Source organism: Hylaeus anthracinus, unplaced genomic scaffold, assembly GCF_026225885.1.
Source record: "Hylaeus anthracinus isolate JK02 unplaced genomic scaffold, UHH_iyHylAnth1.0_haploid 11985, whole genome shotgun sequence".
In the NCBI taxonomy this organism is placed as follows: domain Eukaryota; kingdom Metazoa; phylum Arthropoda; class Insecta; order Hymenoptera; family Colletidae; genus Hylaeus; species Hylaeus anthracinus.
This window is the reverse complement of record NW_026534333.1, coordinates 9,902,951-9,918,655: the sequence shown is the minus strand read 5'-3', so window position 1 is coordinate 9,918,655 and position 15,705 is coordinate 9,902,951. Positions and strand designations below refer to the sequence as shown.

Genomic DNA, 15,705 nt, shown 5'->3' with positions numbered 1-15,705 from the left:
TATTTATTTCAATCGAAATCGTAGCAACAATGATTCTTGAATGTTGCTATTGATTCAGTCTTGTACATAATTAATAATAAATTATTTACAAATAGATAACAAATAATTGATGAACACAATTGCCTGCATTTAGTGGATGTTTTTAATTGAAATAAAATAATATGAGATGCATTCCTTTTATTTCCCTGTATGCTTCTGTTTTTCTTCTGAGAGCTTGCTTTTTATTTAAATAACATTTTGTCCATTCCTGTTATGCATGAACGAAAAACTTCGTACGGGGAATTTCATTTTGTTACCGAATAACCGATGAACAACGATTGGATATTACGCGAGCGTATTGCATCAAGCGCCATTTGTTTGGACGCTTTTCGGTCAGTTGCATTCGGAAAGTGCAGCGGTCGGTATAGGAGTAGAGGGATAAGATAAGGGACGCGCATTTTATTCGCGAAAAACGCACTGATTCGATTATGTGAGAAAACAAGTTGTGAAACAGAAAACGTAAGGATCACAATGCGTGAAAAATCGTGTTCACCGAATCATTACCGTACCCCAAATAATCGCCTACCGTGCACGTAAAAATCGCGTTATTTACGGCCATAAAGTAACAAGGATCGATTGTTAATTTGTAAAGGGAACAAAGGTTAAAGGAGCACGATGTCTCTGAGTGCGAGCGCTGAAAACTTATCATCAGAAGGGCAAGTAAGTGAACCACATTAATTGCTACTTTTCCTTGCGTGACTCATGCTGGACTTGTCATCGGATCACTACGTTCAATACACACGTTTTTTCGTGGATTGTTTGTTTCATATTACCGCAATTATTATTTCTCTTTAACTTTACAAAGACTTCTGTGTACAATACAAAATATATTCTCATAGAAATAAAAAAATGTTATACCACTATACACGTTTTTTCTTTAATCACTCTATTATACGTATATATTTATTCACGTATTCTTTAGTAAACATTCTGAGTATATTTCATGAACATGTTATTCGTTTAGTATACTGCCAGAATGAAATGTGAAACATTAGCATAAGCTCTTGTCTGCAATCAGTTCATTAGACTTGTACATGCAGCCACTCCCATTATCATTCCAATACCCTTTCAATATTTTTTTTCTAAACAAAGTCCTTTAGTCTATATATTTTACATTGTCAAATACACAATTTGAATGAACAGTAGGTAGGTATAAGATAGACGGTCTTCTTGTAATTAACAGAATAGCGAAAGGTGGAACATGTGCCTTGAACTGGCATTGGAGGGTGAACGTCTGTGCAAGGCTGGAGATTGCAAATCCGGGGTGGCATTCTTTCAAGCTGCAATCCAAGCCGGAACAGATGATTTGCGGATATTAAGTGCAATTTACAGCCAGTTGGGAAATGCATATTTTTACCTGGGAGATTATGTAAAAGCTATGAATTATCATAAATTAGATTTGACGCTTGCACGTAAAATGGGAGACAAATTAGGGGAAGCTAAATCCAGTGGAAACTTGGGAAATACACTGAAAGTTATGGGAAAGTTTGATGAAGCTATGATTTGTTGCAAAAGGCACTTGGAGATCTCTAGGGAAATTGGAGATAAGGTGTGTATAAATATATTGCACAGACTTATTTGTGATTTCTTATATTCCCTAATTATTCATGAACAAATATATATCATTACATAGCTTAGCGAAGGGAGAGCATTATACAACTTGGGAAATGTTTATCATGCTAAAGGGAAGCAAGCTGGCAGAGTAGGTCATCAAGATCCTGGAGAATTTTCTGAGGATGTCAGACAGTGTTTACAGCAAGCTGTATGCTATTATGAGTAAGAAAATCATGTCATGAATGTTTTGAAGTTGAAAAGTACAATATATCCAATGTGTAAATGGTACAAATTCTTTTATAGAGAAAATTTAGATTTAATGAAGGAATTGGAAGATTCTGCAGCACAAGGTAGAGCATGTGGAAATCTGGGAAATACATTTTACCTGTTGGGTGACTTTCAGCAAGCAATTTATTATCACAATGAGAGATTAAAAATTGCCAGGGAATTTGGAGACAAAGCTGCAGAGCGAAGAGCAAATAGTAATTTAGGAAACTCTCATATATTCCTTGGTGAATTTGAAAAGGCTGCACAACATTACAAGTATGTGCCATCATTACGTTTCTTTATTTGTTTGATAAATTAATATACAATTAAAATTAAATACTACTTTAATCTAGGAGAACCTTAGATCTTGCACAAGACTTAGGAGACAGAGAAGTAGAAGCACAAGCATGTTACTCTTTAGGAAATACATATACTCTCCTTAGAGATTATCCAACTGCAATAGAATATCATTTGTGGCATCTTGAAATAGCGCAACAACTTAAAGATCGCGTAGGTGAAGGCCGTGCTTGTTGGTCTTTGGGTAATGCATATGCAGCAATGGGCAATCATGAAAAGGCACTACATTATGCCAATCTCCATTTAAATATATCAAAAGAACTTGAAGATCCCATGGGACAAGCTACAGCGCAAATGAACGTCGATGACTTACAAAAGATTTTGGGTCTGGAAAAAGGCCAACAAGAGAATAATAAAGAAAATATTGCGCATAAACTTTCAACCAATACAGGATCAAACGTTAATATATCATCACCATGTAGATATAGACTTAGACGTGAAAGTATGGACAATTTGGATCTTATCAAGGTAATTTGATTATATGAGTTGAATTTATAGGTAGTATTAAATCAATAATTATAAATTTATAACATAATTAAAATTGCATTCAGCTTACACCGGACGCAAAATTGAAAGAACAAGCCGAATCTCAAACAGACAAAAGTAATAACGTCACGTCACAGGTCAGTCAAAAAGAAGAAGATAGTTTCTTCGATCTTCTATCACGTTTTCAATCCGGCAGAATGGATGATCAACGTTGTACATTAAATACGAATCGCTGTCAGAAGTTTAGAACGATCACGCCTGAACCGTGCGATTCGGACGATAAGTATGTATTATAACAAATGACATTATTCGTTGTTACTATTATACATTAAAGTATATTGATTCTATTTTCAGAGACGGGGAAGATTTATTAGAACTCATTGCTGGAATGCAAAGTAAAAGAATGGATGAGCAACGGGTGACGTTGCCTTACTTACCTGGCTTAAATACTGATCAGGATGCTGATGATTCCTTCATTGAGATGCTTGTAAGGTGCCAGGTATGTACCGTACCTTACAGGAACTTTGTCATATGTCTGTGTATAAAGTTTAATGATTTATTTAAATAGGGTTCACGTTTGGAAGACCAACGGAGTCCTTTACCCGCGCCATCGACTGTGCAAGATGCAGAAGAGGAACACGGCCAAAGATCCAATGGAACTCAAGCAGGCTCGACAGTTCCCGAAGAAGATCTCTTCGCTTTAATTCAAAGACTTCAGGCGGGGCGAATGGAAGATCAAAGAGCTTCAGGACCTGGGAAAAACTTATTAAAACACTAATGGCGGAAAGCGACTTAAGAAAGAGCGCGTAAGGCCCTGTGGTACCACTATATGTTTGGAATTCTGCAACTTGTACACGCAATTCCATGTTTCGTTTAGTATTTACGAAAAGTTCAGTGCTTAATTTGACCATTTACAGTTTATGAAATCAAACTCTAGGAAACTGTAAGGTATTACCATACCGTCCATTGGTATTAGTTCTTTTATTACACTTTTCACTTGGAATCGAACTTTCTTTTTCATTACTTGAGTGTCTGCAATATGGTGCCAAATGCTGTACATACGAGCCTAAGTAATGCGTTCAAACGCTCGGGATACGTTACGCAACGTTGGGTAGAGAATAATTTTATATTTAGTATTTTTCAAGTGTAATATCGTTTTACAGCATATAATAATTCATGATGAAAAAACTATTCATTCTTGACCAGAACAAATGTATGTCATTATGAGCACTGCCAGGCTGAGAGCATGAATGGCACGGACATTCCTTCTTAATAAAAGAGTTATCACATTATCGAGTATCGCGTGCCGAAGGTCTACCGATCCTGGCGTTATCTTTTACATATCAAACGTTATACAATTTATTTGGTCACCGATTATTTTTGCAAATGGCGGAAAAGTATGCTTTAGCGTACCGTCTGCTTACCTGGTGCCAAACATTGATGCGTTGGAAGCTAAATACTGAGGGTAAAGAAGGAAGTTGTTGGTCATTGTTACTCGTATATACCTTCGTGTATTTACTGTTTCTCTATTATACGTTGAAGAACGTACGTCGAAGCGGAGCGGTTTTCTCGGATCAATCGAATTGGTAACGCGTATAATTATAATAATTTATGACAAGCGTTACCATTTTTATCTTTCCATGTACTTCGCTCGTTCCAAGTATATGGAATGTTGATCGAGTATTTACGATGGGACTGGATCTGTTATGTATGATGTAATTGAGTGAACATTAATTCCAATAGTACCTAACCTAACTAATTAAATTGTACGGTAATAACGATACTCCAATGCGCTAACACTTATTAACAAAACTTAACTATATACAGGAGAATTTAATTTACACGGATTCTCTGATTTACAATCTGATACAGTGTAATGTATCGCCCGATCTCCTTGTGTTCCAAAAAACAATTTGAAATATGATAATACAGCGACACGTTCATTAAAGATGCATATTCAATATTTCATTGAATACTCCATTGTATTTATATCCTTAAACCTATCTGTCGGATAAGTAACTTATAAATTATTGTAAATTCTCGACGTTATTTATCTCTGAATACGTGATAAGACAATTATTAGAAAAGGAAATGTAACAAAAAACGCTTCAGTCAACAATTTTTAATGTACCTTTAAAAAAAATCAAACAAACAAAAAACCGAAAGGAAGAATGGAACATTGCCTTAATACTTATGAGATTCTATCGACGACCTAATAAGTGTGTGTTTTTAGACGTTAAAACACTTCACGCCTACTTGTATAAAACTAAAAAATTAACTATAAAACCGACTATAAAACTAAACCGAGCCTGATCGAGGGACTATAAAGCTATATCTTAAATATTGTTAAAGAGAACAAAAAAATAGTTATTTAGCATCGTACAAAATTGCAAACGAGGGCTAATGGTAATTCCTTGATGTACGAGTAGTGTTATTTTTCTTGTTGTTGGGAAAAATATATAACTGTGAACCAGCGAGTTAAACGTCGTTTTAACTGTGTAAACGTACAAGCTCGTCGCTCATCGTCATCATTAATAGGATTGATGTAAATATTGATTCGTTATTGAGTTGATATAATGAGAAAGAGACGGAGAGTGAGAAACAATTAAATTGAGAATATTATTTTTTGTAGAAGTTACATTTGTACTGGATTATATATCTTCCATACGTTTAGTTTCTTAACGAGTGCGATGGCATTTTTTATAAAAATCTGTTTTTGACGTAGATTCGCATTTCATCTTCATATAGTTATGTATAATACAAAGATTCAATAAATATATACTTTTTTCAGAATTCACACAAGAGTCGTAAAAATGAATCTTAAAGTCTCGAAGGCTTTAAGATCATTTTAACGCCTCTATAATTAATTTCCCTTCACCTTTCACTCGAACAATTCTTACATCGTGTTTACATTAATTATTATCGATTTATAAAAAGAACTAGCGTTGCATTCGTCAATAGTAGCGAGTTTCAGATATGTCTGCAAAATCCAAGAGAGCTGCAGAATCTGAATTTGAAGCTTCTATTACCGTCGATTCCATATTATGGCAAGAATGGTCTGACGCAGCGTTAAATAAAGAAAATTGGGGATCTCCTAAAAGTAACCAGTATTAGAATACGTCTTTTCAGAGCTTTATTCGTATCATTAATCGTAGGTGACACGAACGGTTTGTTTCTGGACACGCAACTGGTTCAGCTACCACTGTCTTTGACCCCATACTCGTGGATAAGACCAAAGAACTTGAGAAATTTAACCGTAGGTTAAACTTTTTAAATTAGTCCTTGTGTTAGTATTTCAAATTTCTTATTTTATTTTTAAAGAAATCACAGGATGTACTTTTAACGTTTATCGTTAATCCTTTTTTTTTTTATTTTTTACTTTCGAACTGTGTTTATCATTTTAGTCATTCAAATAATTGTAACGTTTGTATTTTTTAATCATTAATAAAAGCAATAAATTGAAAATAAATTTAGGAACCATTAACATTGTTCGTCGCCAACCCTGAATATCCAGATCTAATTACAAACAACAAACATATATTGCACAGTGAGGTAAATTGAACTTTACATACTTCTATGAGAGTTCTAATTCTTGCGTATAAAATAGTACGAGCCAGAATTGGTACGTGACTCAAGAACAAGCTCGCGTGTAATCGTGGTTAAATAAAGAGCAACTTTCAGTTCGCGCGATGGTTTATCTCTGCGTTAATAAACCTGCAGTATTGCGGTCGAGATGGATTGGAAATAAGTGGCGAGAACGGTAATTTCATTTGGAATGGACGGTACCAATCTTGGAAAGGCTGGATGAATGTGTATTCCATGTGCAAAGCTGGTAAAGGGACGCAACATCGGCCTATCGTGAATCCAAATGGTATTCTCAATGATTTTTCAACCCCAACATATTATAATATATCCAATTAAAATTATGCTAATATATTTTAAATTTACTCTATTTCACTCGAAAAAGAAAAATAATTACATCTCAGATCTGTGGTCAGAAATTATTCTCGTTATTATTTTTTGTCTTCTAATACTATTACCATTATAATGATAATAATAGTTTTCAATCCTCTATCCTCCTATTTATTTTATTATTTTTCTCCGCCACTTTCTTTTGCAAGAAATTAACCGTGAATCCATTTAAAATTTAAAATGCGCAATAAATATATTTTATATAAGGAAAGTACATCGTAAGACTGTACTTTCTGGGAGCATGGCGTCGTATCGTAGTGGATGACATGATACCAGTGAACGTCGAAGGGTTGCCGGTCTTACCTCGGACTGCTAACGATCATGAATTGTGGCCAATGCTTCTTTCGAAGGCTTTGCTGAAACTCTGCTCCCTGACGTGGTCTCGACATCGTGAGATCGTAGATTTTCATCCTGTCAGCTGTCTAACTGGTAAAACGCGAGTAGTAGCATCAAATCGTAACGGAAGAAATACAAACCTTTTGACGATGGATTTTCTAATAAAAAAAAAAAAGAACAAAATCTGGCAATAATTGTTATAAAGTATCTGAAATTGTACTTGCAACTAATTTAAATAATTTACATAAGAGTAAAATCTAAAGCAGAGATAATTTAGATCGCATTTTATAAATATTATAAAGAGCCAGAGTTCTATTATTATTTAAAAATCAATATCTTCGTGTTTTCACGATGTAATTGCAATTTTCTATGCAACTCAGGATGGGTCTGTTTACGATTGAAGATCGACTACCTGTCTCCCAGAGACAAATGGGATTTTCTGAGAAAGTATGCGGACCATTTCGAATGGGAACCGGAAGCCACGGAACAGGAGAGTCAGTGTTGCTTCTGCGTCGATCGTATTTATTGCTCTTACAATCCGTTTATAGTTTCAACGTTTTGGTAACAGATGTTTCGAAGTCCAAGATGAGCAGCGATGGAAAGAAGTCCAAGGACACTGTACGGACCAAAAAGTCCAAGGAGACCGAGAAGTCGAGGAAGACTAGGAGCACCGATCGGTCGAAGAAGTCGAAGGACAGCAGTCCATCGAAAAAATCCAAGGATCGCGTTAAAAAGCAAACAGCGTTGAGCAAACCGCAACCAGTCACCTTGTTTCTCGGTTTGGATAATATGAAGACGTTATCTTCCGAGGCAGTGCCTGGTTTGTCTCCCTGTTGGAGCCATTTTGTTTACGTTGCCCAGACTCGCGACCTCCCTCTGGACCCTAAAGACGTATATCATCCAATCTTGTGACAAATTCGCTTTCAATTTATTTAATTGATTCCGTTTACGATATTAACCCTTTGCACTCGAGAGGTGACACCCAGTCACCATTAGGTTTCACGCAGCAAATCTACGATACCTAATGTTTCTTTATGTTTAATTTCTTTGCAGATCAAAGTGTCAATAAAATGATTGTCGACGAGGTAAAGGTGACCTTATTCTCAAATCTAGGTAGCTTAGAATTCATGGCAATAGAATGCTAAGAAACATCTCGAGTTGCTGGCGGATACCAGAAAAAAAGGCCTCGAGTGCAAAGGGTTAAACCAGCCACATTTAATTAAAATAATCATGCTGCACGTCACAGATGAAGCCACCTCTGCCGAGATGGAAACTCTATCGTTGGCTAAAGTGGGCTATCGAGGAGGGTATAATCGATCCAGTCGAGTATTTCGTCCCGATTCGCTCCCTGAAAGTTGTCAGCCCCCTGAAAACCTTCGAGAAGAGCGTCATCGACAGATTCAACGACGCAGATATGGAAGAACACCTCCAAAAAGAAGAAATCGATCGCGGAACCACTTCAGAGAAATCTGATCGGAAGAGAAAACATCGCGATAAGTCAAAAGAATCCTCAGGAAAGACGTCGAAAAAATCCTCGAAGAAGACACCAAAAGATTCCCAAAAGAAGACTTCAGAAGACCTCCCAGTGGACATTAGTTTCTGGGTAGACTTCAACAAAATGGAGCCCTACGTGAGGGACGTCCATTTCTTCTACAAACTAGATTTATTCCAATACACTGCAAAGGTCTCGGATCGTTTAACCAGCAGGCTGCAGGATCACCGATCAGAGACGAAGAAAGGTAGCAGAACGGGTAGCAAAAGAAGCTCTCCGTCCAAAGAACCAGACTTCGTCGACGTCCACTGTTGGCCCCAGAAAATGTCCCCAACCAGAAACGAACCTCTGTACATCTTCACCGACTCCCTAGAAGAGAAGTTCTTTCTCATCGACTTCTCCACGTTCCAGGTTCGCGTCGATCCGCGAGCATCGACAGTTCCCATGTCAGGTGAAGGCGACAGAAAAACGAGCTCTTCGAGTATACCAGTGGTGGACGAGGATTATCTGATCGTGGAGAAGCACAACTGGTTCCGCAGGCCGAAAAAGACCTACAGCTTGGTTTACATACAGACTGCTGGAACGAGGTCAACGGTGATGGAGTTGAAGCCGGGAAGACATCTGCTGCGAGTGTACTGTCGCTCGGAGTCTAATTGCTTCCTAACGATTTCATCGGACACGAGCTTCCAGCTGGGAGATCGAAAGAGGATGTACCAACTGATGTCCATCGAGTCCGAGACGATCGATCAAGCGGTGAGGCACATCAGCAACTCGTTGAGCAGAGCCTATCAATCGTTCGGCACCGAGACGTACCAGGAAGCTTTGATGGCGTACTACGACAGCTACATGCCACCACCTGAGAACATCCGGAACAGAAGCAAAGCCTTCTACGACAACATCCACGAGTGCTTCATCGACGAACAAGTGCAGCTGATCAGAAAGATCTTACCTGCAGACCAATTGCCAGGAGTTTTGTGGTCGTTGAGGGTGTTCTTCCTGAACCCTATAATTGGCATGCAGTGCTTCAACCCTATGTTAATGATGCTGAAGAACATGCGGGAATCGACAACGACGAAATATTCGACAAACTCTTCTCAGGAACGATTCAATCATGGTAATCCCGTTGATCACTACGCTGCGACTATCATTCAGTCGTTCTTTAAAATGCTGATGATCAGAAAGTACAGGAGGATCCACGATCCCAGCCACGCGCAACATCAACTGGTTCTAGAGAACCTGGCGAAGGTGGCGGAGTTGTTCGATTATAATAAGCGAGAATCCTTAGCCGCCCAGATGTTAAGGAACATACTGAGGCAATTCGATAGACTTCAGGACGTGTATCCTTGCACTAGAGACTTCGAGTACACGCTCCAGGTGCAAGAACTGACTGGGACTCTGGGAAACGTGAAGTCGAACCAGTGGCTGCCTATGGCAAGGTTCACGGTGAATCCCCGTATTACCGAGACCGTTTTCGCAGGCGTGGATCTGTTCGTCGATGTACCTAGGTACAGTGTCCGAGTCTTCGACAACGAGACCGAGCACGAGATGTTAAGAGTGGTGAACAACGTGGTCCCAACTCGCTACCACCATACTAGCCTAGGGTACACGATCTTCGGTTATGGCTGGAGCGAGGAGAAGGTGTTCGAGGAGCTCACTTGGACGATGACCATAATCACCATGAAGGGGCAGCCAGTGTTTTACTCTGCCAACGACGAAACTTCGCCATCCGCGATTACGCTCCCTCTTCTAGTCACCGAAGAGCTGTCCAACGTTTACATACCAAACGCGAGCAAGTACATTTCGAAGTGGATCGTTAAGGTAGCGAGTCCCACCTTGGCATCTTTCAGGTTGAGGACGTCCTATGATAAAGTGAAGATCAAGTTCAGGGTGACGGACGAGAAGGGTAGAGTCTTGACCCAGGTGAAGGGAACGTCGGTGGTCATTCTGCCGGTTGCGTATTTGGGGCTGCAACGAGAGGAAAGTCAGATGCAGGTGAACGTGGAGAACAATGTTGAGGGCAGCCATCTTGGTAGGATCGGGACTAATCACGATAAGCTTTCGAATGGCGACGAAAGCTACAGCATAGGGGACACTGTGGAGGAAAAGCTCGAGTCTAAAGTTAGTCAGGAGTCGATGAGTCGTCGAACGTATTACGCGGAAGCTTTCGTCCTGGAGGACAGCTGGCCCTTGACGAAGTCAGAGTGGGCTGCTGTGATGGAGATCAAGTCGAAGGTCACGGGCTCTATCGCGAAAACGAAATCGTCCGTCTCGATTACGAATAAAGTATCCAAGTCTGATGGTTCGAGGACCAGAAAGGGTTCGAAGCAGTCCGTGGATGGAGGTCAGGCTGTGGAGACTCCTCGTTGGGTTCTTCAAGTTGTCACTGATTCTGGGAGCGGTTTAGAGGTATCGTTTTGTTTCACGGATTTTTGGATTTTTTTCAGAGATATTATTACTGTAGGAATACAGTTCCGGCTGATCTATACAGGGTGTTCAAAGAAAAGCAATCAATATTTATATGGTGTATAGGGCACACCGTACTGAGTAAAAAAGGACACGACAACAGAGGATCGAGTGAAAGTGTTACTATTAAGAGTCAAGGAATCAAAGAGTTAAAGAGATTAAAATCGTTTAAAGAGTGTAAAGAGTAAAGAGTAGAGAGTGCGTGGTAAGACTAGTTGTTAGAGCCCAATTGTTTTAATACATAACAAACTGATTAAACTAATCGAGTCTCAACCGCTTAAATTAATCTTGTACATGATGTTACGTATAAAGGGGAATGGTTGAATATCTCTTGTGGCGGGTTGCGATACTGGGAGTAAAAACTCCAATTTAAGCTTTTATGTTACAATAAATGCCTCCGTATGATAAAATAAAGTACTGAATTGTTATATGTACACATTTATTGAATAACATTCTTTGAATGATTGGTTCAATTGACAGATAACCCAAGACAGAACGAAAGAGAAGGAGATAGCCCAGATGAAGGAAGCCTGGGCGAAGGAGAACCCTGACAGCCTGCAACGCGGGCGAGAGCTCAGAGAAGCCTTCATTGCTAAACACGAGATCCCGCCGGAAGCTTCGACCGTTGAAGGTATCAAGAAGTCGTCTACTCAGACCGTAAAGTTCTCCACGAAGAGGGCCAGTAGGGGAACGGTTGTGGACTGTTGCCTGGAGACTTCAGCGACCAAGATCGAGAAAAGGACGACGAAACCGTGTCAGTCGCTTCGAAGACTTCCTGCGGTGGATCTGTCGTCCTATAAGATCAAGGAGGACGAAGAGGAGGTCTCGTGGCTGAAGACATCGCACGACGAAGAGGTCCTGAGCAACATCCGTGCGTTGAACATCATCTACGCTGAAGAAGACTATAACCACGTTCTGGAAGAGATGAATGGCCTGTTGAAAAGCAGGAGAAAGGGGTATCGCGAGCTCTTCGGAAAGCACAAGGATTCATTCTGGGAGAAGAGAGCTTTATTGGAGGACGTGTACGAAGCCAGGAAGGCGTACATCGGTACCACAAAGTCGGTGAGCGTTCAGAGTACCAAGAGGAGTGCGAGGAGTAAGAAGAGTACGAAATCGAAGAAAGTTTAAGTTACTTATTACTCGTTTTAACTAGGTTTCGTTTAAAAATTTTTAAATTTTCCCGGACTTTTTGTTTAAACGAATAGCCATTTAGCGGTGAATAACCCGAACTAATTCTCGGAGTATGATCAGCGCCTCTCTCGGGAAAACGCTCAAGTTTGTCCTCGAATAGTCAACGCTAGATGGCGCTATTTATTTATTTTAAATGTAAAATTAAGAGTTCAGGGTTACAAAATGATTCTCATTCATATTTTAATATCGGAATAATTGTCCACCTATTTATTTTGTAATATAAATATAAAAAAAAAAGCTATAATTACCTCTATCGCGCTCTACCGGGAAGACGCCCAAGTTCGTCGCCGATTAGTTTGGCTTGATCGCTACTAGATGCCGATACAGGTATTCTTACAGTTTTTTTTTTATATATATATCCAAAAACAAATAGATGGACAATAATTGCAATATTAAAATATAAATGAGAATCATTTTGTAACCTTGAACTTTTAATTTTTTAATTATAATAAATAAATGACTTTATCCAGCGTTGGCAGAGGGAACTATTCGAGGACAAACTTGAGCGTTTTCCCGATAGAGACGCTGACCATAACTCCGAAATTAGTTCTGCATGTTCACCGCTAGATGACGACACAATTTCAGGCGGGAAATTTGAATTCCATTTATTTAATTAAAGTTTATTCCCGGTACCTGTAGATACTATTGAGCAGTTTAAAAGATTAATACATTAATCACTCTGTTTTTTACTGTCGGCCTGTCTCGGCTTCGCCTGGGAGCAATTTTGAATTTTCTACCAAACTACTTTGTAACCAAGTTCATATAAGATTTCTTTACAGACGACATTAGTCGCTTTTTATTTTAATCTCAACACGAAGAAACCACGGAGTTTATTTTATACTACATAAAGATGTATAGCATGATCTGGGTCTTTGTTAAGTGGAATCATATTCCTTTTAGTAATAGAATAAATAAACGTATCATGAACAGTCTAAATAATTATATGACTGCGTATTCACCATAATTTTAGGATAGGCTGATATTAAACTGTAAACATCAGAATGGATGCTATGACTTGAAAATTAACTAACTGTATTTTGCATGTTATAGTTAAGTATCGAGGGAAATAAATGCTTTCGTTACATAATTTATGCATCGTAGTATTAGATGTACGACGCGAACGAAGTATTTACTTACCTAATAACAAAGCTGTTCATTTAGTAGTTCTCTATAAATATTTTTTATCGAACAATGACGCAGTGCGTTTCCAAGAGCATAAGGAACTCGAACAGAAGCTGTTCTTTGCATATTCTCTGGTAGTTCATCGCGTGGATCGTCGACGGGGCATCTTTTAATGATGCTTCTCCACTCACCTTGGAAAAGAAAAGCACGCCGATCCATTCCGTTCATTTTTCATCCGGGACCAGTCCTCAACGCGTGGAAAGATTATTGCAAAAGTATAGGAGACGCAAGGGAAGAGGTCTAGGTTAAACACAAAAACAAGTACAGCGCTCCACAGCGACGATACCATTTTACTCGACGCGTATCGTATACTCTTCTGTATTTTAGTTTCCTTTATTGAACAATTTGCAATCCAGTTACAACAAACTAATTTTAAGTAACGGTGTTCGTGTGTTACGAAATTGGTATTTGAATACTACACAGTTATAATTCTTGATATAATATCCAAACTAGATCAACGCATATGCACAATTACACTGCGAATGTTCAGTGCGGAGGAAGAAGCTAATATATTAAAAAAATTCATTCCCTATTGCAACAGCTGTTTCCAAAAATTGTGGTAAAATCATTCGTACCGAGTAATTTTGAGTACACGAGTTACATTGACCAGTTCGGTAGTTTTACCAAAAAAAATTAAAATCTTTGCTACGAATTGTTTCACTTTTCAGTCCACTTCGTCCTTACGAACTGACCTACTATGAGAACAGGAAAACTAAACGTTTACGAAACGTGCTGTACGAAGGTGCATCGGTGCGCGTTGATTACAGGTGCATGGACGTTGCAGGCTATTCACAGCGGTCGTGCAACCGGTAGCGCTTCGCTTCGTCGACCGGTAGTCACTGTCGATCGTGTTTGTTAGCCGATCTCGTATGTTGCGGGACGAATTACGATCAGGGTGGTACGGCCGCCTTTATGGACTACCGATGGCAATTTACCTTGTAAATATCGGTCTCACGTGTGGAAAATCCGTGTACGTACACGCGTGGAAACGTGTCCATCGATACGGTTGAACGTTCCAGCTTGTACCGCGCGCGAGAGGCGGATAAGATTAAGATTTATCGAGGGAACGGAAATACTTGGGATTTTCGCTGCTCTCTTCAACGATCGAGCTAATGCAGCCGCAGATCCTGGATGATTGCTTGCAAGTGCGAAAAAAGGTTTCGGTTCTGATTGGGATTTATTCTAATTGCGATCTGATCAGGCAGGCGACTAGACCTATTGAAGGCTCCTATGGAATTCTGGTTGGGTTTAGATCTATGAACGATCTTTTCTAGTGATGCGCACGAGACGAGGTAAATCGCGATCTCGTCTCGATTTGAAGATGCGATTCGAGATCGACATCGAGATTTAGCATACCGAGATTTGGGCGAGATCAAGATTATTTCAAAATCTCGTTGAGATCTCAACAAAATGTTTTATTATATTGCCGATCGCCAACACATATGACGCCCCGTGACTGCTGCGCTAACAAACGATGCCAAATACACTTTTGTTAATATTATATGCCGCTTCTGCTTTGAGGGCAAGTTCCGACCGGCATACAGTGTGATATTTCAGCGATCTAGCGGGACAAAACTTATGTGGTCCAATATCACGGAAACTATTAGGCCGTCCGCCTAATTAATTATTAAAAATATTTATTATTTAAACAATGATGGAGAATATGATTTTGCTGTAATATCAATGTTTCGCTAAATATTTCCTCGATGGATCCAACGACCCTTCGAATCAACAGCCATGCGGTTGTTGTTTGGCTTTGTCCCACTCTTCTTCGATAGCGAGTCGCAACCCTCGACACAGGTACACGAGGGGTGAGAGCTCATTCTTCGACGATCCTTCGGTCGGTATGGATCTCGCGATTGCGCGTCCGCGTCTCGCGTCCCTCCTATTTCCCCTTAGTTATCGTAGTGTGGTATTGCTTGTGGATACCTTAGCTTGGTTTGGTTAGTCTTAAGGCATGTATCTCAGTCAGTTTTAAGCCATGGATGTACGAGTGTCTGTCCTCTGTCAAATAATTATTAATTATTTGTTGAATTCTTTTGTTTGTTCGTTACGTCCATATTGGACTCGCAACATCGTTCTCCACTTCGATCACTATTGCTTGATGCTATAAGTGAAGTGACCAACTGTGCAAGTGGACAGAAAGGTCGGTTGCCGTTCTCCTGGTGGATCTGTACTCGAGAGGAAGACAATCGGTTCTCTACTCCTTGTATCCCGGCTGGTGTAGTCCTAGGCTCCCGGTGCAGTGCAGTAAGTCCAAGACTCAGAGGACTGGTTCGGAGGCGTCGGTCGTCTTCCTCTCGAGTCCAGATCCAACAAGAGGAAACGGGACTGATTCAGTAAGTCCAGTCACATAGTCGCGTCGT

The 15,705-nt window shown here is 39.6% G+C and overlaps 2 protein-coding genes across 3 annotated transcripts; both read left to right on the top strand.

Annotated features, from left to right (window-relative positions):
* The first annotated feature begins 337 nt into the window (after nucleotides 1–337).
* On the top strand, nucleotides 338–5,496 carry LOC128886753 (G-protein-signaling modulator 2). Its single transcript, XM_054141913.1, has 8 exons — nucleotides 338–699; nucleotides 1,223–1,588; nucleotides 1,673–1,815; nucleotides 1,897–2,136; nucleotides 2,214–2,685; nucleotides 2,769–2,986; nucleotides 3,058–3,202; nucleotides 3,272–5,496. The coding sequence occupies exons 1-8, from the start codon at nucleotides 655–657 to the stop codon at nucleotides 3,479–3,481; spliced, it is 1,839 nt and encodes a 612-aa protein (XP_053997888.1). The 5' UTR covers nucleotides 338–654; the 3' UTR covers nucleotides 3,482–5,496.
* A 295-nt stretch (nucleotides 5,497–5,791) lies between these two features.
* On the top strand, nucleotides 5,792–13,160 carry LOC128886751 (uncharacterized). Of its 2 annotated transcripts, XM_054141909.1 has the most exons (6): nucleotides 5,792–6,574; nucleotides 6,883–7,104; nucleotides 7,392–7,505; nucleotides 7,580–7,831; nucleotides 8,258–10,909; nucleotides 11,447–13,160. In XM_054141909.1, exons 5-6 carry the CDS (start codon nucleotides 8,258–8,260, stop codon nucleotides 12,092–12,094), a joined length of 3,300 nt encoding a protein of 1,099 aa, XP_053997884.1. In that variant the 5' UTR covers nucleotides 5,792–6,574; nucleotides 6,883–7,104; nucleotides 7,392–7,505; nucleotides 7,580–7,831; the 3' UTR covers nucleotides 12,095–13,160. The 2 variants fall into 2 exon arrangements, with proteins under 2 accessions (XP_053997884.1, XP_053997886.1); XM_054141911.1 differs by lacking the exons at nucleotides 5,792–6,574; nucleotides 6,883–7,104; nucleotides 7,392–7,505; nucleotides 7,580–7,831 and having other exon boundaries at nucleotides 8,063–10,909.
* The last annotated feature ends 2,545 nt before the right edge of the window (nucleotides 13,161–15,705 follow it).